This window comes from Leptinotarsa decemlineata, unplaced genomic scaffold (genome assembly GCF_025532065.1).
Source record: "Leptinotarsa decemlineata unplaced genomic scaffold, Ldec_3_MD MMD2_tig00000008_RagTag_RagTag, whole genome shotgun sequence".
In the NCBI taxonomy this organism is placed as follows: domain Eukaryota; kingdom Metazoa; phylum Arthropoda; class Insecta; order Coleoptera; family Chrysomelidae; genus Leptinotarsa; species Leptinotarsa decemlineata.
Genome location: NW_027412537.1, coordinates 13,986,222 through 14,013,201, shown reverse-complemented (window position 1 = coordinate 14,013,201; position 26,980 = coordinate 13,986,222). Strand labels below are relative to the sequence as shown.

Sequence of the window (26,980 nt, the reverse complement as noted above, 5' to 3'; positions counted from 1 at the left end):
AAAGCTCGAAAAATACGAGACTTCAGTTGATTTCAACGTGCGTGACAGTGGTGTGTGTGTGCAAACATTTTTTTATTTACACATGGTCAGTGGGATTTTCTTTTGTCTCGCCGGATTCGCGGGAGTATGGTTTGGAAAATTTTTGGTCAGTGGCAGTGGTTGTTTTTGGCCCCAGGGGGCGGGAAACAGTGAGTTCTTGGAGATGTTAAAGAATGATTCAAGTGCAATTGGTTTATTGCGGATTTTCGTATGATCCCCGATCCATTTTTTATTTTGGAAAACATCGCAGAAAGATTATGTAATTGTTTTCCTCGGAGGCTTCATTATACAAGAGAGGTTCTTTAAATAATAATTCAAACTTTTCAGGGTTTCGCAAACAAAAGCTGTTAAAATAAAGAGAGGGAAATGTAAATTTTTGTTTGAGAACAGAACAGAACATTTTTTTGCGGTTGCCGCTAAAATGACGAACTAGAAATATAGTTAATATCTGAAACCAAAAAAATAACCCAGGATTTCATTTGATTCTGGTAAATTTTCCAATTTCACCGCTAAAAATGAAATTATTTTTGTCGGACAGGACGTATAAAGTGAGTTAGTATTATTAGTTTTGAAGACGTTAACATTGATTGAAGTGTGATTGGTTTCTCACGAGTTCTCATGTTGAAAAACAACTACTTTCCTGGTAAACATTTCGGCAACGTAATGGTTGGTTTTTAAAATGTTATCTGTATGATAACACTGAATGTTATTGTTATTTTTGCTGGGATTACTAGAAAGTTAGTTTTTACAAAGCAAGTGGCAATTCTATCGAGGAAAAATTCAAGGTTTTCCAATCACTAAGTCCTTTAGAAAACAGCGGGAAAGGTGCATTTTCGTCCAATGACGAAAAATATTAGCACTACGTGCTTTTATATTCGATGAAGCGAACACATTTTTGTTTGTTGTAGGTACATTTGAAAGTAGAGTTTTCTCTTATTATTGTTTGGCATTTCATGTGATAAACGCTCAAAAATTGAAATATGTATACCTAATCAAAATTTGAAAATGGATGAAAATTAGGGATAAACGTTCAAAAATTGAAATATGTATACCTAATCAAAATTTGAAAATGGATGAAATTTAGGATATACTGAACACGTATGAGTATTTAATTGTTTATTCATTGAAAAATTGACTTCTTTTTTGATTATGGTTAACTCTATAAATAGTATCGATAAAATATCTATTAAATTTTTTGGACCTCATAAGAAATTAAAAGATTTTGAATAGTTTTAAGATCTGTTTGGATTTCGTTCAACAGAAAGAACATAAATATGAATGTCAATTGTAAATGATTAGAAATAATTACGAAATTCATCAATACAACTTCAATAACATCAATGCTAACTTGAAGTTGAACAGTTAAGTATCCAGAGTGACCGGGTAATTACAAAACATTGAGTTCAGTTTGACAATATAAATCTTTCAGTAAGAGTTTCTTTTCTGGTTCAAACTTTTAATCTTCTGACAAGCACATTATTTTTTGGATAAATTGAACTTTGTCATCTGCATTTGAACCTTGAAAAATAATATTTATTTGATACATACAGAGAATTCAGAAAGCACAAGTCAATTCCTTTAAATTCCCATATTTGAAGAAAGCAACTTAGAGTGCCTTGTTTTTTGATGAATTTGGTATACTTAGTATAGGTAATACATAAACAGTACCTTTGATTTTTCAACTCTTTAGATTTTGATTGAGACATCAGTTATCTGGTGTCTTTAATTGCACACGCATTTATCCACATTGAATTTCGTTTGCTTTTTGTATATTACTCATCCCCGTTCCACCAATTCCTAATTCACTGATAAACTTTTTTTTTTCACATGATTTTTCATTAGATAATGTGATATTAGTATTCACTCAAGATGTTACTAGTAAAAAAAGACTCATTTCATCCAATACTTTGTATTTTTTACACGAAAAAACTTTCGATTCTGTTCTCTCTGGAAGTTGAAGACTTACAAGGACTCTCTAAATCTATTTTTTATAATAATTAACCCATTCAATGAGATCAGTTACCTTCACTTATGTCTCTGATATCGTTATTTTCCACACAATACAAACAACAAATCATCTTCATGTATGGATGAAAAGCTATTTAAATTGTTTATTCTAAGATGTAAGTTTTCAATACTTCTTAAACAATTAGCGCTTGTCTTTTACTCTTCTGACAGTTTTCAAGAAGAAGATATAGAAAATTTTCATTAATATTCTATCTGAAAGCGATTGGCATTTTCCCAATGCACTAGATGAATTAGTCACGAAAAAAAAATAGCCATTTCATATTAACTACTGTGTATACCTGGCGAATATTTGAAAAACTCGTGTCTTTTAAAACTTTCTGTTATCACAAAAACACAAACAGCGGTAATTCTGCGGTTGATTTGTTGAGTTTGCCTTCAAAATATATTGGACAAAGCAAACGCGATGGCCAAGTTCGTTACAAGAAACACAGATCACATATTCAATTTAGAGTATTAGTGAAAATTCAGTGTGTCTCTGTCAAATTTGCGTCGTAGTAAAGTTTCATTTCTCAGAATTTCGTCTGCTACTGCGGTGAGCGCGTTTACTGCGAGAACGTGCAAGATTGTTCGATGGATCGTTCGTTACTTTTAGAGACTCTATCGATGCCATTTTGAGGAATTTCTCTTCTAGAAGGCTGGGAAACTTTTGTAATAATGTCGAATTTATTTCAGGTTTCCTAAATAGGCTGTATATATATTTCTGTATATTTTCATTACTGCCACTGGATTATTAATGCGGTTCATCCCTCATACGATACAAATCTCCAGAGAATACGATTCAGCTGTATCAGCTCCAAAAACCGCCCCTAAATTCCTTCTTTGCCAAAAATCTAAAATTGAAATCTCGCCAACGAACTCTCATGGAATTCCTTCTCCTAGGTATGAAATAACAAAGAAAAACACGAATATCCTGCCAATTTGGGAAGCCTGTGTCCTGGATCAAGGAGCATGCGCCACATTCGTCCTTTCCTTATTCATAATCGGTGTGAAGTTGGGCTGGAGATCATTTTCGACTTCCTCCAACCCACATTCAAGACGAAACTGTCATCCTCGAGATTAGAATTCAATAAAAGATCAAATTGAAATGGTCGGGGGGGTTTTTCTCATTTCCTTGGAAGTCTGATTGGAAAAATATCGGGATGAAACGTTACGTTGACGTGAATATTACTTCAAATTGCGGTGGATGGAATTGCCTTCATCTCTTGAGCCCTTCATGTGGCCTACCTTTCACCCCCCTCCTTTGTAGTGTTATCTTCTGCGAGAGATGAGATGCTTCAATCAACCGGAATTGAAATCGAATTTTATCGCAAACTCTCTCTGAGTTTGTTTTCGCCAATCTAGTAATTCTGGGGATTTGTGGAATACTTAAATTTAAGCGGTGAAAGGAAACGGGGATTTAAAGGGTTGAAAAATCGGTCTGCAATTTCAAAGTACCGAAAAATCAATGGCAATCATCCATTTGAAATTAGTTTTTAGATTGAATTGGTTATTTTTTGTTTGTTCCAAGTGTTTTACCTTCGCCAATCCTGACTCCTCATCTTATTCAACACTGTTTCCTACTTTACAGAAAAAGTACTTTCCAAAAGTAATCGATAAAGTCTACAAATCGTCGGAAAAAGTAATTCAGAAAAAAATAAATTTAGTTTAAAAAACTAAAAAACACGCTTTTAAACTTTTTAGTTTGAAAGCGTGTTTTTTAGTGTTTTAAACTACATTAATTTTTCATTTCTTTAGTTTAGTATGCTGTAAAAGCGTGTTATTTAGTCTTTTTAAACTATGTTTATTTTATCTGAACTTTGGGATCAATAATAAAAAAATACTTTTTTCTTATAAAGAAATATATGTACCCGCGAATAGATCAAGATAAATATGAAATGAAAAGGAGTTACAAAAAACAAACAAACTGACAAACAAACATACATACATACATACAGGTGAAGTTAATAAAAGCGTGTTAAAAATGGTTGGACATCTAATACAACACAAACAACTATCAAAATCTGTCTCCCAATTCTGGCAAAAGTCATGTAAATTCAACCGTTCTTAAAGACAAGCATGAGTGTAAGTAAACATGGACATATCCACATAAGCATTATTCAATTTGGATAAGTAAGGTTTGGCCCAGACAACAATTATCTAATGCTACGGGGGCAGCCTGAAAAGTTTTAAACGTAAACGCAACGTGAATAAAGTAGTACTCCTAAAAAACATACTGAATTTCGTTGTTCATCTCTTGACAGTTACTCACAGAAGTTTCAGCCATTTTGGACGCGCAGTATGAGTTGATATGAGTGTCTTCATGAAAATGACAAAATCGAGTATCAAACTGTCATTAAATATTTGTTTTCGAAAGGCACGCCTACGCAAATCAAAGACGAGTTGGATTCTGTGTATGGGAACTCTCCATCAGCATTTATCACAGTGAAATTTTGGGCATCTGAGACGATGAAAGTTCGGAACGTCCAAAAACTGCAACTATCGATGAAAACATCGTCCAAATTCGCCAAATGGTGCTACACGACCGCCGAATTTAAGTGAGGGAGATGGCAGAGGTTATGAATATGTCAAGAGAACGTGTTTGTCATATATGAAATCAACATTTAGGCATGAAAAAGCTGTCCGTGCGCTGGATGCCGCGGTTGCTCACGTTGGACTAAAAACGTGTTCGAATGAATACTGTTGGCGCAGTTTAGGCGCAATTAATCCGAGTTTTGGCGCCTACCAATTACTGTAGATGAAACTTGGATATGCCATTATAAGCCCGAAACAAAAATATTCAGTCCAAACAGTGGACTGTGAAGGGGGAATCAGCTCCAAAAAAGCAAAAACTGTTATTTTGGCAGGAAAAAGTGATGGCGACTGTTTTTTGGGATAGTCATGGTGTTAATAATAATAAAAAATGTTCGTTTCAACAACAAATAAACAAAATTAATATACGAAATCAATTACATGGGCCTGCATTTATATGTTTTTCCACAAAATGAAATCAAACAAGTCAGGGACACTAGAGGGTTTTCCAGACATTGAGTTACAGTATTACAGTATAGACAGTATATCAGTATGAACAGTATCTCAGTATAAACAGTATATCAGTACAAAGTATAATAGTCAACATGCAGGCTCTATAACTGCAGCCTATATAAATATTGTAATAAAATAATGAGTAAGAAAAAATATGTAACCGACAGAATAGTTGGAATACGCAAAAGCAGTGAATGAAGTAGAGCTGATAATACGTATAAAATGTATGTATATGTATAAAATGATATATTATGAACTTAGTGCAATGAAGGGAAGTATCAAACAGATGAAATAAGATAAAAAAATGAGAGCATTCAATATAATTTTAAAAGCGGATCCAGTACTCGCGTTTCTTGAAACAGATCATTTATGTGATACTTATTATCTTCAAAAAGGAGAAACCATCACAGGTGCTTAATACGCATCATTACTTGACAAGTTGAAGGCAGAACTTGCGAAAAACGACCACATTTGCAAAAAAAATCCTGTTTCACCAAGATACCGCATCGTCTCACACCACAGCGGTTGCCATGGCGAAAATCTACGAATTAAGGTTTGAACTGCGTGACAACCCGCCTTACTCACCTGATCTAGCCCCAAGCGACTTCTTTTCGCCAAATGAAGAGGCAATCATCTTCGTGAACAATTATTCTGCAGAGAAAAACGCCGGGTACTATTTGGAGGCATTGCTGGGAGAAGCGTGAAAAAAATCTAAAAAACTGTTTTGTATCTTTGTTAGGCCGGAAACTTTTCATACCTCCCTCGTATATCTTCTTTATTTGAAGTGTCAGGGCCCTATGTGGTACTGTATAAGTTTTATATATGCAATTCGATTGAAGAGTATGAAGAAGTCTTTCTAGTTTTAGTGAGTTTCCTGAAGGTGGTAACTTGGTTGGCGAAACGCGCGTTGAAACACATTGTTTCAGCTCTGGTGTGAAAATGTGTTTTCCATCAGATTCCCAGTGAGTCAGACATTATTAAAATTTCAGTTTAAAAACAAACCGAAGGCATTTTTCAAATCGTTAGGATAGATGTAACGGTTACGACAACCGTTGCTTTATTTTCAATCCTTTCATTGTTTCTTCCATTAATAATCTTGATTTTTGTGTATATTTTGTATTATATTGGTAAATGTAAGTTTTTTCATGAAATACTCTGTTTGGACAATATTTTTTATACTGTTTTCCTTCTGTAAGAATTGAATTGCATCAGCGTTTAGCGTATCACCGATATTTGTTCTAATTTGTTCTAATTTGTTCTTTTACTGTATTCAAATGTATCTAGTTATACAGAGTGTTTATTAAACATGCGGCAAAAGTTTAAGGGGCCATTCCTTGGACTATTTTTAGGATATTTTGTCCTTTGATGATTTTTGATAGGGCATTTTCTTTCGAATATACGGAGCGAAAAAAAAATAATTCGACAATTTATTACCAAAAATTACATGTAATGTTTCTTAATCTACAAGAACATCGACTTTGGAACTCTTTTAAACACCAGGATCGTTTCTGATTGTGTTACCCCAAGCAAATTGAATGTCTGCAGCTGTTTGTAGTAATCGGAATGTTGTTGATAGATACCGACGGAATTGTTAGATTTTTTATTACTTGGTAGGTCCGCTATACTTTTATTTCGGCTAAGTTAATAATTTCAAAATTACCAAAATTGTTATTGTTGAATTTCTTCTTTGTCCCGTATCTTCGAAACAAAGCGCCTTATCAAATCATCAAAAGACAAAATATCCTTAGGAATAGTCCCTTAATTTTTTGTCGCATGTCTAATAAACACCCTGAACCATGATTCATTATTGTGTTTTTATTGCAGTTTCCTGCTAAAAATATGATGATATTGAAGGATGAATGAATCTTAGATTTTTTTAGTTTCAGTAAATCATATTTTGCTCTCATGGTTCAAATAGGTAAAAAAGAAAAATATACTAAAGTTACGTACCTAATTATGTTTAACATAAGTAATAAAAAAGTTGTAATATTTTTGTTAATTACCAACTGATTTTGAAAAACATATTTTTTCCATTTAATAATGTCGCCAAAAATCGGAGGCTTCCTCCAAAAAAAATTATATGTGAAACCTCCAATTAAAAACGAAAAACCCTGTCCACCGCGAAATCTGGACACTGAAAAAAACCAACGCATTTTCCAAGACGGACCTACCAAGAATCAACCATCCCAACGCTTAGTTTCCACGTCTCAAATCAGCAAACACGGGCAGAAGGAAATGTTTTTAAACTATTGATTTTTCTTGATTGTGAATCATGCCAGAGTAACGACGCCTAACAGTACAGTCAGCGCTGAAAATTTCGCATGACGGGAGTGAAATTCTCCAGCTTTGCATGGTTGCCAGATCTAAGACTCCATAAACAACTGAAAAAAAAACTACGTCGTTTTTGATATTTGAAATACTTTTGACCTAAATATTTCGTTTTAGAATGGCATAGTAATTTGATATTGGCTGAAAAGTTGAACTCACACTACAGTATTGTTGAGTTGTTGGAAATCGCAATGATAATATACGGGGTGGTCAAAACATTCTGTTCAAGAAAATATCTTCAAGAAAACAGCATTAACTGAGTTTTACAATGTAAGGGCGTTTATATCAATTTCAAAAATATATCAGACCAGTAAATGATAACCTTAATATATATACGAATTCAGCTGTTCATTTAAAGTAAACAAAAATACACTGAAGCACGTGTTTAGTTTTGTTAACTGTTATGTGAAAATATCAACGTTGAGTTGTTCAATACTTTCAAAATATCATCTTCTTAGCCAAGCAATAGATTGATAGATATTCAACCTAACATACACATAGAAAAACACAATAAGTGGAGCTCATTTTGAAAAATATTATTACTTGAGATTATGATACTTGTGATGCACTATTTGGAACCTTTGGTACAGTAATGAATATTGGTGGAGTTTGATCCCAACACCAAACCGTTATTTCAACACCTCAACACGTGTTTCGATCACCAAGTGATCATCTTCAAGAGGAAGATTGAACTCAATTTAGTCGTCCTTCCACAATCTGAAAAGCTCGATAAAAAACGCTTGATTTCCTTCACAAAAAATGACTTTTGGTCAATACTATTATTGATCCGCACTTTGGATAACTTCTAGTCGAACAACAATAAAATTGTTCGAAACTCTACCTTTATCTGTCTGAAAATTTCACTAACCAATCAACTACCCACTGCTCCTCATTGCTCCTGATAACAAAATTAGGGTAACAATGATTGGCACAAAGCCCAAAAGAAAAAGGGACGAGGTTTATTCAACAATTATTATTCACTTTTCTTTATTTAGAAAACCTCTGCTACAAGTGAAATCTACTAGTATTTTTCTGATTCTAAGTTTATTTTTTCATATTCATGTAAATTTCACATCCTACAAAACGGGGTTAATAAGTTAATTTTCTGAAATCTGAAAATGATTTAGTGGAATTTCAAAATATCACTTGTGGGCGTATCAGAAATAATTTCAAACATCTGTGAGTCGGTAAATACAATAATCAATCTAAATCTGTCAAAATATACTATTTACATATAAATTATTATTTAATAAACTGTTGAATAAATCTCCTTTTTTCAAACAAGGTTGTTACTTGCCGAAAATAGACTATTGTTGATATTAGTTCTCTGATATGATAAGGAAAATGATTGTACATTCAAATAACACTTTTAGTACCGAATCTCATAGGAATGGCTGGTTACAACTTTAATTCACTAGTTTGGCGAATATAACATTCATCACGTATTATATTAATACATTTATGATTAGTAAAGAGAGATTCAAACAAGGTTATGTCAAAATATACTGCTCTTTTTACAAACAGTGATTTTTTTTAGCAAAAAGTTAACACTTTGAGACTGCAAACTTTTACATTCCAAAATGAATTTCTTTTTTCTAATAATCTCTTGTATGACGTGTCTCACTCACAAAAATCATATAGTTTTTTTCCATTACTGAAAGAATGGAAATGAAACATTCGTTATATATTACTCATAAATCTAAGTTCTGCTGAAAATGCCGTCGACTTGGCAACGCATTCGACCGTGACCTAACGGCGACGAGGAAATGCGTTGCGTTACGCACTGGTTGGGCATGCGCGTTGGTCCTTTCGCCAAAAAGCTTTTTCGTGACGTGTGCATGCGCTTTTCGATGCGTCACCGCTCTCCGTATACAAACAAAGCTTTGTTTTCTTTATTTTTCCTCGGCTTCGCTTGCCGTAAACGATGAAAGATGATGCCGTTTATGTTCGGAAGTTTCATTCATATGATGGTCTTAAAAAGCCGAAGTTTGCGGAAAATGATTGGGAAAACGGGGTAGTAAGCAGCGCTGGCTATATATTTTATGTTTTGTTTTATAACGATGAAAAGGTTAACGAGACACATGTATTATAGACAATCAAATGCGTTTACTTACTATTTTTATTTGACAAGATTTTTGATAGATTATAGTAAGTCATTCATACTTTCAATTTTACAACAAGAAATCGGGAATTCAAGATGAGAGAGGCTCGATGGCTCGTTTATCAGACCATTCAAATGTATATTTTATTAAAAATTTTTTACAATCAAGTTTCTCAGAATTATACGAACTTCTGAGAAAACTCTGACATTTTTATATTTCTAATAAACACTTCCCTCATCACTAAAGTAATTTTTTATTCAATATCCATCAGAAATGACGATGTTCGCCACATATTGTTCACAGATTCTTGAGACAGTTTATACATTCTCTTGACTTTCTCAGCAGGAACCCAGCAGGAACACCGCAGCTATATGCGGTGAAAACTAAGATTTGGTCTGCCTCTTTCAAAAGTATTTTCTTCTCATTATTTTTCATTCAAATGTACATCATATAATATCTCATATATCCATCATCCTATGAAACGAAACAGGGGCATTACTTAAGCCAAATGACATCTTGAAATAACAAAGAGGCCGAAGTCGTGAAATTTGTTTGGTCGTGATGAGAAAGATTTACTGAGATTTGATTATATTCGGAGCTAAAATATAGATTAGACATGTTAAGTGTTGTTAGCAACATGAAAAAGGTCACCAATCACTGCTGCAATGTTAGAATCTTTGGTGAAAACTAGGATTTGGACTGCCTCTTTCAAGAGTATTTTCTTCTCAAAATTTTTCATTCAGATGTACATTATACAGTATCTCATATATTCTTCATCCTATGAAACGTAGCAGGGGCATTACATAAACCAAATGACATCTTGAAATAACAAAGAGACCGAAGCCATGAAATTTGTTCGGTCGTGATGAGAAAGATTTACTGAGATTCAATTATATTCGGAGCTAAAATATAAATTAGACAAGTTGAGTGTTTTTAGCAGCATGAGAAAGATCACCAATCATGGCTGCAATGTTAGAATCTTAAGTGAAAACTAGAATTTGGTCTGCCTCTTTCAAGAGTAATTTCTTCTTATTATGTTTCATTCAGATGTACATTATATGTGTATCTTATATATCCATCATCCTATGAAACGTAGCAGGGGCATTACTTAAGCCAAATGGCATCTTGAAATAACATGAAGGCCGAAGTCATGAAGTTTGTTTGGTCATGATGAGAAAGATTTACTGAAATTCAATTATATTCGGAGCTAAAATATAGATGAGACATGTTAAGTGTTGTTAGCAGCATAAAAAAGGTCACGAATCATTGCTGCAATGTTAGAATCATTCAGTTTTTCAATGTGATGAGTTTAATATATTTGTTACCTATCCATACAAAGAAGTAACATTACTATTATTCTATGGAAAACACTCTCAACACCAGAACAAAAATTACGGTCTCTCGACGCTAACTTTGAGGCTGACAACTTATGGAATTAGACAAAAAGACTGAATAACTCTAACGGGACTTTACAGGAGGTATTGCTTTTATAAAAATGGCCGATCAGAAAGGGAGAGTCGTTTCGGCTGCGGCAGCATTTTCTTTGCTGATGTCGAATTGTGCTCTATGGAAGGCTTGAACGAATGGCTGCTTACAACTTTAATTGCATACAACTGTAATATCAAGAAATTGCCTTCAGAAAACTGATCAACTTCTCCCTAAGGTCTCAGCATTCTGAGATTCGAAGCGTTATGCAGAATAGATTAGATTAGATTTTTTATTGGTCAAGTTATTACACCTTAGTGCTATGACAAGTCAATAATGGCACCTTTCTAAGAATTCTGAAAGAGTCATTAGATAATTAGTTTATTTTTGATGTAACAATTGCACTTTCCTACTGTATAAATGGATTCTCCATAGATCTCAAGCTGATATATTCAGTAATGTATCAGTAAAAGTTGTGAAATCAATTTAATATTAATTATGTATGATTGACATAATGTTTTTTAATTAGAAGATATAAGAGGTTTCTTATAATTTTTTAATAAATAATACAATTCCAGTTCGTTGCAAAAATCGGTTGCACTTTAAAATGCCGGCGTTGGCCATTTTTTGATAATAGTTTTTGTTTCACAATGATATCAATTAAAATGATGACCAAAAATTTTCCATTCTACTTTCTTCTGAAATATTTATTTAAAAATTTTGCACTCATAAATATTTTCACCATTTTAAACTGAAATGTTTTCTTTTTCAGATATTATTTTTATAAGAGATAATGTACAAAGGATAACGCTATTTTTATACGAAACATAACAGTACAAATACAACAGAGTACAAAGCATCACCAAACTCAGCGAAATTCAGGATAACCACAATGACAATAACGGCTACCAATCTTCTGTGAACCCGACCCAGCTCCAACCCTCCGTACCGCAAAAGAAATCTGACGAAAAAAATGATTTTCAGTTGACGATGCGTACCTTACACCATGAGTGAAACTCTAAGCCAGGACCCGGACGGGTTAGGGGTCGCGTACACGACCCTGGCGCCGTCTTATCCGGCTCCTGGAACTCCCAGTTCTACAGTGCAGGACGCACCTTCGGGGGCGAACCTTCCTCCTTTCTCGACTTTCTCCTCGGACATGGACTCCGGAGGAGCTTTCAGTTCGGTCTCCGACAGACTTTTCAGTGATACTCGGCTCCTAGACATATCAAACTGGGACTATTACACGGAGGCGCGGTTGCTGGATAGGGGGGACAACTCCCTGTCCATCATCACCTCCCAGCCCCAGTACCGGCCGTGGGAATCGAAGCCGATCGACGCGTCGACATCTTCGTATGCGGCCACCACCCCCGTGAACACCTTCGCTGACGCTTTCGCCCAGCAGAACGGCGCTTCGAAGCTGCCGTCCTTCCAGTCACAGTTCCAGAGCTTCAACGAGCCGGTAACCACCAGTGAGACGACGCTGACGACGCTCACCAACTTGACGCCCGTGTCGCCCAACCCTGCTAGTCCACAAAGCTTAACCCCCTTGAACTCTAATTTCCACACCCTAAGTGCTGTTAACGTCAACCCGCGTAGCTATCCCCTGGTGCCGGCGCCCATCCAGGCTCGGGAGATCCCCTCCATCCAGCAGCAGTTCCTCGACGAGAGGCATATCCAACTGTACTCGCATCCTCCGGCGAACATCACCCTAAACAATGCACTGCATCCCACGTTCCTCAACAGCCAGAACGGAGCCATCATCCAGAACAACCAGCTAATCTCTTCACCGACGGTGGTGACGGTGATCAAGTCCGAACCGGACCTCAAGCTCACCACGCTGCATCAGGATCAGATCAAGATCCAAAACTTACACCCTACGCAGTTCCAGAACCCCATGACGCAGATCCAGAACAGTGACGGGGCCATCTACAACGGCATCGAGAAAAAGATCAACGGAAACATGACTTCTCCGACGCGGAACGATTTCCGGAAGAAGGAGAGAAGGAAAATACGCACTTCTAGTCTGGAAAGCTCATTGGACAGTGACGGGGCTTCGAGCAACATGGAAATCGGGTCGGAAAACTCGGGGCAAGTGGCCGCGGTTTCGAGCACGGCGGGCTTCAAGGCCCACCAGATGCACGTGAATAGTTCCGTGGACATGGATACGGACATCAGTGGCGGTAGCGTGGACAAGCAGGTGAAGAAGAAGAGGAAACGATGCGGCGAATGCATCGGGTGCCAGCGAAAGGACAACTGCGGGGACTGCGCACCCTGCAGGAACGACAAGAGTCACCAAATCTGCAAGCAGAGGAGGTGCGAGAAACTCACCGAAAAAAAGGTTAGTGGATTTTTTGTATGCTTTTGATTCTCATAAGCACATTTCTGTGAAACTAACATTTATATCTGTCAACCTATAAGAACTGGTGCCCATTTTGGTATTTTTTGTATTATCATTTATTGTAGAAACTATAAGTACCTCTATCTTTCAATAAAAAATGAATTCGGTCTAAGAGAAAATCAGATTTTATTTAGAGAAAATGCTCTTATTTGAAACAAGATAAAATGCATGTTCAAAACAAGAGATGGGCAAATTTGAATCAACGTGGAGGATTTTTCAGTTTAAATTAATATTCACTCGCAGAGCTGTGCAAAGTTCATGTGTGAAAAATTACGGAACATTGTTATAATTTTCGCAAAATGAAGGCAAAATCAAGAGTTGCCGTCAAAGTTCAACACTTTCTCTTCGGTGCTACGTATACAACGCGGTACTTACTGATATAGCGGAGTTTTATCCAATTATAATACTTACCCATAAAAATATCTTTCAACTGTGCAAGACCCCAGTCTTGTAAAATCTTTTCCATTATGGTAGATACAAAATAATCGGAAAGAAATTGCACTGCCTACAGACACATAAAATACTTCCTCCTCAAAAACGCAACACACCAACATCACTTTCCAACACATACTGGCGCGTACGCGATGCTTACAACGAAATTCCCCGCTCACCTCTCACTTAAGATGGTCATAGAAAGACCAGAGCACCACAGGTTTTTTCAAACTGAAATGAATGAAATACTTCTTTAAAAGAAACCCTGTTCATTCGATACAAAATTTCTCTTATTTTCAGTCGATCATGATATAGTTTTGTATGTAGATTCACAAAACGAATTGAGTTATTTGAAGGAATACAGTATTAAATACAAACGAACACTATGTATTCAGATCGAGTTGATATTGCTCTTCATTTGAAACAGTTTATTTTTCCCTTCAAATATATGATATTATATTTTCTTGATTCAAAATAGTTCATCTTCGCAATGATCAAACGAATGATGTCGTTGAAAGGCCAAGAAATTTGAATTATTTGTTGAAAAAAGTGTGATTTTCTGGTGGAACATGGTGATGTTGGCATAAAGTAATAGTTTTTCCAATAGAGATAAAAATTTCAAAGCAACCTATGATCTTCTTTTAAAGAAATACTTTTTAATGTGCATAAGCTTAACAAGTAAGCCATTTTCAATATCTTTTGTTTCTTTATATGCCGTTAATATTTCATTATTCCGAATGTCCAACTTGACGTATGTTTTCCTCTTTTTTAACCGTTCACCAATATACCACCGCTATAACAGCTCACTAATATACCAAACTCTAAATAATTCATTCGCAAATAAATTCTAGGTACTTCCAAAGTCTTTCAAACATTGAAACTCATGCCCTTCCAAAGACTATAGTGAAAAGTAATCCCGGTATCAAAAATCGTCAATTTATTCGTCGGATTTATTCCGGCTACTCCCATTCAAATCTGAGACCGGAGCAAGCGAAAGCTTTGTCAATCGTAGGTATAAATTTTGCTGGCCTCGTATTACACACGCATACACACATACGCATTTGCTGGGGAATAATTGGGACGGTCCATGTGTGGAATTTAAGGGATGTAGGGTGACTGCAAGCACACGCACGATTCGCAGTGTTTCAGGGATGGAAGTAGAAATGGCGATTGGCTGATTGGGATGATTCTGATTTCAACATTCAGTTTTATTATGATACATTGGCTCAACTTGAAAATATTATACTTGACGTTTGGCTAAACCTGCGTCAGTTATGATTTCATAAAAAGTTTAAAACATCAGTTGAACATGTAAATGAGGCATTTAAAGACGTAATAATTACAGAGCAAATGAAAGTAGTTTGGGAGGAAGGGTATCATTGACAATAATAAACTCCAAAACGAAAATATTTCGGAATTTTTGTTATTGAGAGAAATCATATGAAACGTCAAATAGTCTGAATTGATATTTCATTATCATTGTGACTATAATAATAATAATTATTTATCAACCATTGTTGCTACACTATATATGCTGATAGATGATTACATATTCAATTGTATCTTCATGGGTTGGAAAGTTCCGGGCCTAAAAAAAAAGCGTTTTTTTTTTGTTCAAAATTAGCTTTATTATTCAACGTAATCTCTATCTAGAGTCACACAATCATTCCAGCGCCGTTTTAATATTCTAATATCACTTTTGTGGAACGATTCATCTTTTGCCCCAAAATAGGCCTCAGTTTCAGCATTCGAGCAAAATTTCTTACCGACGAGCATTTTTTGAGATCTGCGAACAGCCAATAGTCGCTGGGACTTAAATCTGGCGAATACAGTGGACGTGGGAGCAATTCGAAGTTCAATTCATGTAGGTTTCTAATATTTTGTCGGGTATTTTCCATTCACTGAAGTTGTTAGAAACTTATATCCAACAAGTAAAGAGACCTGAAGAATATTAAGAGGTATTAACAGATGTAAGGTACAACAAAATAAAAATTATTAATTTTAATTACTAAAAATATATAGAAAATTATTATAAGAAGTCTATTCGATAGTTTTCCAATATTTTTTATTCACTGAAGTTGGTAGAAACATTTATTTTACAAGTGAAATAGATATATGTTCAGATGAAATCAAAATTACTGATGATAGTTGGGATAAATAGTAAGAAAAACGTAATTTGAAGACTTTATTATAATTACATGACGTTCTTTATTTACTAAGGTAGGTTGAAGAGTAGTTGAATATCATTTATAGCCCTGGATGTTTTCCCTAATAAATATTAGAGACGAGGACACACAATACATATTTTTCTAGTTGGCTATGACTTTGACAGTTACTTTTATAATAATTATCATTCTAGTTTTCGGCAATATGGCAAAAATAGTGCACGCAGCTTGTATAATTTGTATATATTTTAGTGAAAGTGCTCATTTTTTTAGTGAAAACTAAACGTCATTGTTTTCGAAAACAAAAAAAGGTTGCTAGGCAACACATTACGGTATCAGGTACCGTAATGTTCGGTTCACCGATTGCAAATGAGTGAAGGGTAAATTGATTTAATAGATAGAAGGAAATACAAGGTATTTTATTTTCATTCGGTAACGCTTGAAATTGATTTTCAGCAGATATTTCCTATTTTCTCAACAAAATTGAAAAATAGAAGCAGTTTACAAATTACTTTCGCTGCAAGGACTAGTTTCATAGTTTCACCAACATTTCTTTTTTTTTTCTACAAAATAATAGTTACAAAGATTTTCATCGCAGACGATTTATCTTTCGTTAGATATACACACGGTATTGAAAATAATACCCAATCTTGGACCAGGGCAGCGTAAAGAAAAATCAGGCGGGAAGGGAATCCAAATTTTCCCAACCCCAACCCCAATTTTCGAAAAAGTGAAAGCCGAGGGATTAGTTACTACTATAATATATTATACTTAGCTTAGCTATCCAAAGATTGGCTGAATGGTTATGCCCGTTAGAGTAATTATAAAAATAATAATGGGAATTATTCTACTTTGGACCAATATCCTTGGTCTTTCACGATATTCACCATGTATAGGAATATTCAATACAAGAAAGGAAACAACACTTAAATAATATTGTGCTTATTGTTTTCTACTATTATTTTCTCTATCTCACGGCCCGAAATTTCCCAACTTTTCCAAGTCGAAAAAACAGCGAAAAGTTGGGAATTTTGTAAAATTGACACTTCAAAATTTGTGGACTGTTCAGGACCGTTCTCTTACTTGGGAGAAGGTAATTTTTTTTTAAGTTTTCAAACAACTCTGAATTCCAAGTTATGTATGTTGGGAAATCCCAACCTTCTTCTGGTTCTTTCCCTTTTCTTATCACCTCTCCCTTTCTTTTCTCTCATTCTAATTTTTTTCATGTTTATTCACTTTTTAATTTTTTTTTTATCTTCACGGCCCAACATTTCCCAAGTCGAAAAAGCAGGGGGGGACATTCCCCCCATCCCTCCCATGGCGATGGCCTTGCTTTGGACCCAACACTCTTCATCAAGAAAATTCATGTATGGAAGTTGTTCAAAAGTAGAATTCAAAATTATCCAAAGAGAATATCCAGATTATTTATCATAGACATCACCACAAATATTTTTACATATTAGCGAGATGTGGATTGTCAGCCTAAAGGATTTTTTCAAGGAAAAAAGGAAAAATTTTGAGTTGATGATTGAATTTCGTTTCATATATATATTCATTATAAAAATATTTTATTGCCTATTCACCGGAAATATCATGTAAGAATATTGAAAAATATTCAATTAAATTAGATCATCAAAATTAATCTTCTAAAGATAGTTCCTGATCTAAATACCTTATCTGTAAAATTTTCGGTTTATGATTGAATAATTGAATAGAACTGGCCTGAAAATCCATATTAAATCTAATTAATACAGTTTTTTAATTGATTTTCACTATGAGTATCATACTTTGAAATACGGAACAGTTGTCCCGCAAGAGGGCGCCGAAATGAAAAGTTATAGTTTATCGTTATGAAACTACATTATCAATAGTGTGTCACACTTAGTAGGTACTTTTTCTAATCAAATTGTAATGGGCACCAAGAGGCGGAGAAGGAGATATGACAGTTGAGGTCATGATGTCCTCCTTGAATCAAAAATCAAAACAGTTTTTGCATGTCTTTCTCAACCAATGTGTCTTGAAGATGAATTTGATTTTTTTGTTTTCACAATGAAAAGTTACCTCTCCATTGAACCTCATTGTGGTAACTCACGACTAATGATTGAATATAATGGTTTTACCAAGATGCAAATATTTTCTATAGGAACTTGATTAACTTAGCAGTGATTAGTGAAAATTCTATCAGAGAAAAAATATGATTTTGCACTACTGCAGCTAGAGCTGATGAACTTACAAGTAGTGGTTATAAGAAAAAAGTTACTGAGTATAAAATACTCATTTGCGTTAAGTAAGCTAACTTTCAGATATATCTGATATATCATGAAGATGTTTACCAGTGAGGATGACAGTGTTCCATGTAAGTGAAAATGCTTACCTTTCATTTAGTATATCGTCTACAACTGAACGTATTCAAATGTTAAATGACATCATTTACAACAAAAAAGCGAACTTTAATGTACGATTATTCAATCAAAAAACTACAATCAACCGCGTACATGATAAAAGATCACGGTATAACATACAACACATATAAGGAATATGACTGCTGATGCAAATAGGATGCTTGGATTCATTTACAGAAATGGCAAAAACTTCAAAAGTATCGCCACCTTATAATTGCTATATTTTGCGTATGCCAGATTTAAGTAGGAGTATGGATCTTTGTTATGGAATCCGGTTTATGACTATCAAAAAACATCAATTGAGAGCGTCTAAAAGTTGATGGTCAATACCCCACGAGAAGCATCGATCATAACATTTTGTTGACACGATTTGATATGACATCTTTGGAAAATAGGAGAGTTATCCTTGGTATACAATTCCTGCATAAATTACTAAACAACAATATTGACAGTACGGTTCCTTTACCCGAGATCTTAGTACCAAGAAGTGAAGGTCGACACAATCTGAAATTCTATTGCGAAGCATCACGCACAAATGTTATGCTACGATCACCATTGAATTTTATGTGCCGTAGCCTTAATAAAATCTGTGAACACTGCGATATTCATTTCCACTATCTGAACGTCTTGGTATCTTGTATCCACAATCACTTTTAGTGATACTATAAATAACATTTGTGTCAGTACTACTACATTGCATGATTTGTAACTTTTTGTGTTATATACTAAATTTTTCATTCCGCTTTTGAAATTCTACTTACACGAATATTTTATATATATTTTGTTTTAGCATTTACTTTCATACATTTCTATATTCCATTATTTTTAATATTCATATTTATAATATTTACTCTGTAATAATAGCATTTCCTGTAACTGGGTACCCCTATTGGAAATTAATTGCTTTTTTTTTTATATTGTGTAGGAATCCTGTGAACGATATCTGACTCAATTCCATAACGAATGTTTGGAATACAAACCGAATAGAGGGAAGTGTTTTTGTGTAATTCAGTGTTCATATAAAAAGTATTTGTTTCGAAAGTTTTTTCTTGTGTAATTCAATGTTTATATGAAAGTGAGCTGTTTCGAAAAGGCGTTTTCTTCCAGTTTGTGTCTGAAACTTACTTCTTTGCATGAGCTACACATCTTTGTATAAAATTACTTATTATGAAATTGAATGCTTGCTTCCTTCCTTCCCACATGTTTTTTTGTATCAAGATGGAGAAATAGAGAGCTAAAATCTTTCTTTTCCCAAAACGTAGATGTATATTCGGCACAACGTTTCTTTTTATGACTACCGAAAACTTCCCTCAATGCACCTCATTTCGCCGTTGTCACAACCAAATTCTGAAAGATCTTCCAACAGTGATATTCGTTTCCCAACTTCTGAAAAGTTATAAGTGGAATCCAAACTTTTAAGTGTCGGGCTCCTTTCCGCATCTGCCATTGAAATCCCCGAATCACAAAATTCTCCACAAGCGAGTACAATCTAGCGACAATGCACTCATCGAAAATATTCTCACAAGTTCGTTAAAAACGTAATATGTTATAATCAGTATCATCAACTTCCTATTGTGAGCGTATTCTTCAAATACATTTTCGCCATTATGTGCACAGTAGCAGCGGTTCGTTTTAGTTCTCGAGCGGTTGACGCCGCGGAAAGTTATAGTTGATTTGTTTGGGCGGCTGTGCCGAGAAACAGCTGGCATAAGTTTATTCTTCAGGACGCAGCTGTTGGTTTGTGGAACGCACTACCTGGTTTAGGACGTACACACACTCAATATATGACATATGCTGAGTCGACTTTATTCGGGATGAGAATTTAATCGAGTCGTTGATGGATTTTTAGATTTCAGCGTGTGACGAGAACTTCTGGTGTATTACTGGGACGAGCGAAAAGTTTTACCCTGTTTATTTAGCGCTAAAACAAATGCAGTTCTTGAAACTCGAGTTCCTGACCTCAAATGTAGGCGTGGCCTTCCTAATCCTTGATAAATAATCATTATTGTTTCTTTTCCTGGCCGTGAAAAATTATTATTTCTTCAAACCGGGGCAAACCATTTATTTGGTGCACCCTAAAAATTTTTGTGAATTTCATGTTCTCATAACAGAATTCCAAGAAAAATACGAAAATACTTACCTATCTCGAAAAAAAAAAGGATTTTACTGAAAAGTCAAGTAGATTTTCATTTTGAGCTTTTACGTCGCTTAAATTCAACAAAAAAGGTAATGTTTCGAATTATTGATAAAAAATAGTGTCCACCCTGAGACGGAAACAAATAAAATAAACACTCCTTTCTTCTCAAAATGCGAACCCTTTTTCGAGAATGGTATTGCACATTTAGTCGCCAAAAAATGTTTAACTTGGCACTGGCTAAGTTTGTTTGTCTCTCTTTTGTATGGGATTGAAAAAGCCAGGATCTGTTTCGCCTGGTTCGAAAATGACAGACAACTTGAGAATTTTTGTAAAGCAATATTTGCAGGGCTATGATATGTTCAATACTCGTATACGTTCAAAATTGTTGAATTAAATTCACTGTTTCATTCCATATGAACATGTATCTAATAACACTGGTCAACAAAATTTTAACTGTTTTTTGTCACATGAAAACTTATATCAAACTTTGAATCTACTAGGGTCAATAACCAATATTGTATCAATGAAAAAAAATGTACACAACAGGTTTTTGTCTTGACATCAAAGCATATATTTTGGTGAAAATTCCAAGCGTGTTCATTAAATTAAATTTTTTCAAGAAGAAATTTCATATTTTCGTAAGTCTCTTTCATATTAGAACCATGAGCAACCTGCACTGAAGGGAGTTTGTTTCTGTTATGCAGCAACACTGCTATCAAACTAGTTTTTGAGGAGTCAATGAACAGTCGTCAGTGACTTGGATCATATTCAAAATTGAATAAATTAATCACAACATAAATATTATTACAATGGACTTTAGGAAAGTAAGGTTTTATTTCATCATCACAATGTCGAAAATAAGAAACATTTGTATCAGGAGAAAGTAAATTCCAGTCCTTTGATCTAGACCCCAAAAGCTCAGCCTGTTTATTCAGAAAAATTAAAATCACGTACTAAATCGTTTAAATCACTTCGTGTCAATAAGTGCGGTTTTTTTGAAGTTTGCGGTTCACAACTTGGGTCTATCTCCATATTCCTCATGCGAACAAATTCTGCCGGACGGGAATCCCGACTTTCTGATCGATTTGGAGGATGGGTCTGTTGGCCGAAGACAAGTTTGGATACTGGATAGTATGTTTGGACTTCGTTGTAATGCCTTTTATTTTTGTTTGATTCAAATAAAAGCCTAACCTAATAGGAGTCTCACACACGTTACACAACATTTATCTGGGACCCAGAATTTATCTTGATGCTGCACAGTAAATCCAAAATATTCTTAAAAGCACTGCTCAATTAATGGGGTGAAATTTCGACGCTGGAGTGTAAAAGCTGATTCTTCACACACATAACAAGACTGTTAGGGTTAGTAGAACAGTTTCGTTGCATATTTGCGATGTAGGTACCTAACGAAAATAAAATGTATGTTAGATGATGCAATAGCTATACCTACAGCCGCCTAAATGACGTTAATTAGGCCAGAAATGAATATATAGCTGTCACAATGTAAACTGGATGTGATTGAAACAAAATACTTATATATTTACAATGGGGGTAGGCCAACATAAACAAAACACATCACAAAGTTCATGTGACAAAAACACTGTTGATCTGTGTAATCAAACAAGTTCTTTAATGTTGATCCCAAATAAATATTCTCATTTTATTACCTATTTTGCATACATATTAAATACCTAATGAATTAATAATGTTTCATAAATTGATTGAATGCTTTTGAAGATTTTCTTCCAGTGCTCGCTCATCTCGATAAAAAATATAAGCCAACAGCATAACAAGCCTTGCTGAGAGAGAAGTGGCAACACTGTTGAGGGTCCTATGCTTTTAAAGCACAGTTGTTATAAAATAAATGAAAAATATTTTTTTCTGTAGTTTGGAACTTTTATATTGGTAATATACGAGTTCAAAAGATATTCAAAAGTATTGCTCAACTAAATGTTCTAGTTTTGAGTGAAAGTGTTGAATTTCAAAGTTCTTCAGAAACTGGGATGATTTGAAGTAAGGTGATGTTCATTTGCTATCCATTCTGATATTTGAAAATAATTTCAAATAAATATGCCTCGGTATTGTTACATTACTGAAGGTGGATAAAATTACACCGTGGAGAACAGGTATGACAGTTTTTACATTGCCCAAAAGATGAAGAAATGATGAAGAAATGGGTTTCTTTTCTAGAGAAAGTTCAATACTTTAATACAATAATCTGACTTCTCACGATTTCGTCGAAAACTTACAAATATAACTTGAAAAATATTCGGAATTTACTAGTTCTGCATTTGACAATGTACGAACCCCGTGGAAATGCGGTGTTGCCATTGGTGTCAGCATGGCTGTGCTTGTGTGCTTGTAGAATAGCGAACGAAGAATAATTAAACGGATGCTTGAGAATGATTTTTTGTAATGTGGAGTATATTTAAGTATCATTAGAGAGGGCGACACAACAGAACATTACATTAATTAACGAAATGCCATTTCAATATCATATACCTCGGACAATTGTTACTACATCTCATCATTACATTTCATTATTTTTTCAAACCGTTTCATTTCATTTTCAACGGTAACATGTAACATTTCAAAACTAACGATTGAACAAATTTCGGTTAAGAAGCAAACATCGTACCCATCATAGGGGTGCCGCGTTCTTTTGTAAAATATTCTAATTCTATGACTCCGTGTGCTGTCAAAGATAAGCAATTACAACGCGGTTTTTATATCAATTTTTTTCCAACCCGTCGTACAGGTTTAACGGTCAAGATACAGGAATAAAAACATCTCCCATGCATCCCAGCATCCAGAAAGAAAAAAGGTCATTTGCATGTGACCGATCTGACTAGACAGGGTCATCGGCTAGACACGGGAATAAAGTGTCTGTCAGTTGGGATACTGGATATTTCTAAGTGACCCACAAAAGTTCGTTAGGAACTGATTTTGTTGCCCAAAAATTATAGAAGCATTCAGTGAAAGACGTCTGTTTACTGGTGACGAGAATAACATTTTCTGTAACGGAGAAAACAATGAATCAAACATTTATTTTCAATTTTTGATGTTATTTGCATGTTTTGGAATAGACATGATGACAGATCTTGAAATACTGTTGAGAAATATATTATGATTACAATTATATCATATTTCAGCAAAAAAATAGTAGTTCAGTGAAAAATAAATACACTTTAATTCATAAGTTCAAAATTCGCACCAAAACACTTCAAATTAACATGGCGTCGCTTGTGACGTCACGTTTGAGCAACACGAAATAAATAGCTTAAAATATTACCCAGTACTTTTATTTTCGTGAAGATCACTTTGAGGTAAATATTTACCTAAATTTGTAGATCGGAAACCAATCTTATCTTGGTCGAGGAGTCAATTCAATAATGAACAAACTTTTTTTAAGGTTAGGCATCAACTCCGGAATTTTTCACCCTTGTTATGTTTTTTTTAGTGTGCACAGATTTCCTTCGTGATTTAACTATACGTAGCTTATTGTATTATCATGCCCTGGAGGATCTAAAATAAATAAATCATTGTGTAATCACTAGTCAGTAAGAAGTTTCATCAATATCATATCACATAACCTCCAATAATAAACTACAAGTATCTTTCAAAATCTTTCGACTTATTTTCATTATTTGTTTTCGAAATATTATTATATATTCACAATGAAGTTTTTACATCTCTAAATTCTGCCGAACAAGTCTTTGTTTGATGCCATAAGCTCTCCCAACATCAACAGGTCGAATTTTTTGTGAATCCTGGTTCCATGGCACTCGATTCTTCGCACAACAAATGAAAATAGTCACTGTAAACAATATAAAACAAGTTTTAAAGAAAATCAGAAAAAACTAGCGTCGGGTATTGCTGTTGTTTTATACAAAATGTCATATTCGTTCGTTTACTCTAACGTGACGTAATTTGCTCTGATTTTTTTTTTTTTTAATATACTTTATTGTCTGAAGAATAAATTCTTATTGACAAAGCCTTGTGCGAAATATAAATAACATATACATGTAATCACAAAAGTAAAATCACTAAAAGTAGGTTACAACATGAACTGAAAAGAGACATGTAAATAATAACAAACATTCAGGATATAAGAACATGGTCAACAAAATGTAAATAAATCAATTTAAACTAAATTGAATGAAATGAAATCAATAAAATACCGTAGATATTACAGTTAGTCTTCTCAATTAAAATTATCATCATAGAATTCTGCTAAGCTATAATAAGGTCTCCCAGAGAGCAAGTCTTTCAACTCTTTCTTAAGAGGTCTAAGGTCATTTATGGTTCTTATAGCTTGAGGAAGGTGATTGAACATTTTAAGACCGTTGTAAATAATGGATTCTTTAACTAACGACGAAGAAGGCAGCGGTAATTTAAAGCTGAATCTTTGCCTGGTTTGATACATTGGTGCGTCCAAGTTGTTAAACAATACCCTATTTTTGAAGACAAGGCAGATTGTCTCGTATATAAATAGGGAGACCACAGTTAGGATTTTGTTAGAGGCAAAAAGAGGTCGACAAGAGTCCCTAGGCTTGGCTTTGCATATGCATCGTATTGCACGTTTTTGTATTAGTAATACTGATTGAAGGCATGTGGTAGAACACACACCCCAAAAGCAAATACCATAACGGAGGTGTGGTTCAAAAAGGGAATGATAAACCATTCTAGCTTCTGCAGATCCGAGCTCAAATGCAGTTACTCGTATGGCATAACATCCAGAGGAGAGCTTCGACTTCAAAGTATCTACATGATTGTTGAATTTTAAACTATTGTCAATGAACAAGCCAAGGAATTTAGAAGCTGGATTGGCGTACAAGACATCATGGCGGCCGTATATTATTAATCTATTTCAAAATAATGCAATAAATGCCTTATTTGTAATCTATTAATAGGGTTTCATTAAATAAATACATAATTTTTGTGAGCTGTCAAGTTTTGAACTAGATACATCTAAATACCTAATAGGAACGCAATAAAAATGATGGACTTCAATAACATACATTAAAATTTAGGTCATACGAAACTCATTATTGCTTGAAAAAAATCATCACACGATAAAAACTAACCAAGTTAACATTATCAACTGGATACCTACTATATGGAGAATAAATGCAATGGAAACAGAAAATACATATCAAAAATGAACAATATGAACATCTATTACATATAATTGATATTGATAAATACATACAGTAACCAATCCTTGATATGGACGATGAAATAAATACAATGACAACGACTTCCAAAGAGCAAATATAACTCAAAAGTAAACAATATAAACTTCATATACCTGTGACAGCTGACACTCATGACACATAGGTACACAGAGTAGCCAACGTAGAAACGATAAAGTGACTAGTAACTTGTATTCATAAAGTTTGCCTACGACTAAACAGTGAAAAAAATTATATACATACTCGTAGTTTTCTTCAGATTGTTTACGTTCCGGAAATCAATTCCTTTTGGTTTTGATAACGGAAATGCAGTTTTGAATAATCTCACAAACATTGGCAGAATTTTATAACAAAAGAGGAGTGTTGAAATCTTTCGCCAAACGACTCCTAATGCGACTCATCTCGTGCAGCCGTGAAATCGTCGAGTTTCTTTTGTCTGCGCCTCGAATTTGTTCGCGCATATGTCGCGATTCAGTGACACGCCAAGGAAAAAAAGTAAATAAGAGATAAATCATCGTAAAAGAGAATGGTCTATTATCGAACGTTATTTTGAAATGTGTCGGTGGCAGCTGCTGCATACACGTCGATATGTGTGTTTGGACACGCGACTACATTTCTTTATCTGGGCCAATTGTTGTTTCATCTGCTCGATTTTAGTTCATTCAAGCGCCTGACTGGGATGTCTGAATTTCGCAGGATTGTGGGTGACACCGACGCGCCAAATTGGGTTTACCGTCGATTGGCGCGGCTTGAGATTTTTGCCGTTTTCTTGGATTGTCGTACAGACATCAGGCAACCTCGCATGCATAATTCCCTTTTATAAGCATATTTGTGATATCATTGGTTATATTATTGCAATTTACGTAGGGAGCTTTATTGTTTTCAATAAGGTACAGCCTATGTTATTTTTTGGGTAAATCCGATATAAAAAAAGTCTATTTTCTCTTTGAAATATTATCATTTATACCTATACAAAAAAGGGGATATCTTGTCGATATCCATATACATTTGACAACATCGCATTTTTGTATAATTCAGTTTCATAACACTGCTAACAGAACCAATGAAAATTCCTTTGTTAAAGTGTCATTAACTTTCATAAAAATTGTGTCCTTAACAGTACAGAGTTTCAAATCTAGGAATAGACTTATGAATTCTCACAACCTGCACCAGGACGAAATAAGAGGGAAACTAGCGTCTGCCAAGAAGTACAATTTCTCTCAAAAATTACCTGCTGAATAACGACGGAATATCAATAGTTGTTATTATCATGAAGATAATTACATCACATATGAAGATAAATTA

The 26,980-nt window shown here is 34.5% G+C and overlaps 1 protein-coding gene and 1 long non-coding RNA gene across 4 annotated transcripts in view; one reads left to right on the top strand and one right to left on the bottom strand.

The window, feature by feature from the left end:
- Tet (Ten-Eleven Translocation (TET) family protein) overlaps nucleotides 1-26,980 on the top strand; it is a 108,104-nt gene continuing 81,124 nt past the window's right edge. For all 3 annotated transcript variants that reach the window (XM_074171119.1, XM_074171118.1, XM_074171117.1), the window contains exons 1-2: nucleotides 1-85; nucleotides 11,716-13,284. In XM_074171119.1, coding sequence (XP_074027220.1) covers nucleotides 11,950-13,284 — 1,335 coding nt within the window. In that variant the 5' untranslated portion in view covers nucleotides 1-85; nucleotides 11,716-11,949. The remainder of the gene's footprint in view (nucleotides 86-11,715; nucleotides 13,285-26,980) is intronic.
- LOC111508646 (uncharacterized) lies at nucleotides 15,377-25,822 on the bottom strand. The gene is made up of 4 exons (XR_012464525.1): nucleotides 25,693-25,822; nucleotides 24,171-24,297; nucleotides 23,819-24,005; nucleotides 15,377-15,717 (listed from the first exon to the last, which is right to left on the bottom strand). It is a non-coding gene; the product is annotated as an uncharacterized lncRNA (long non-coding RNA).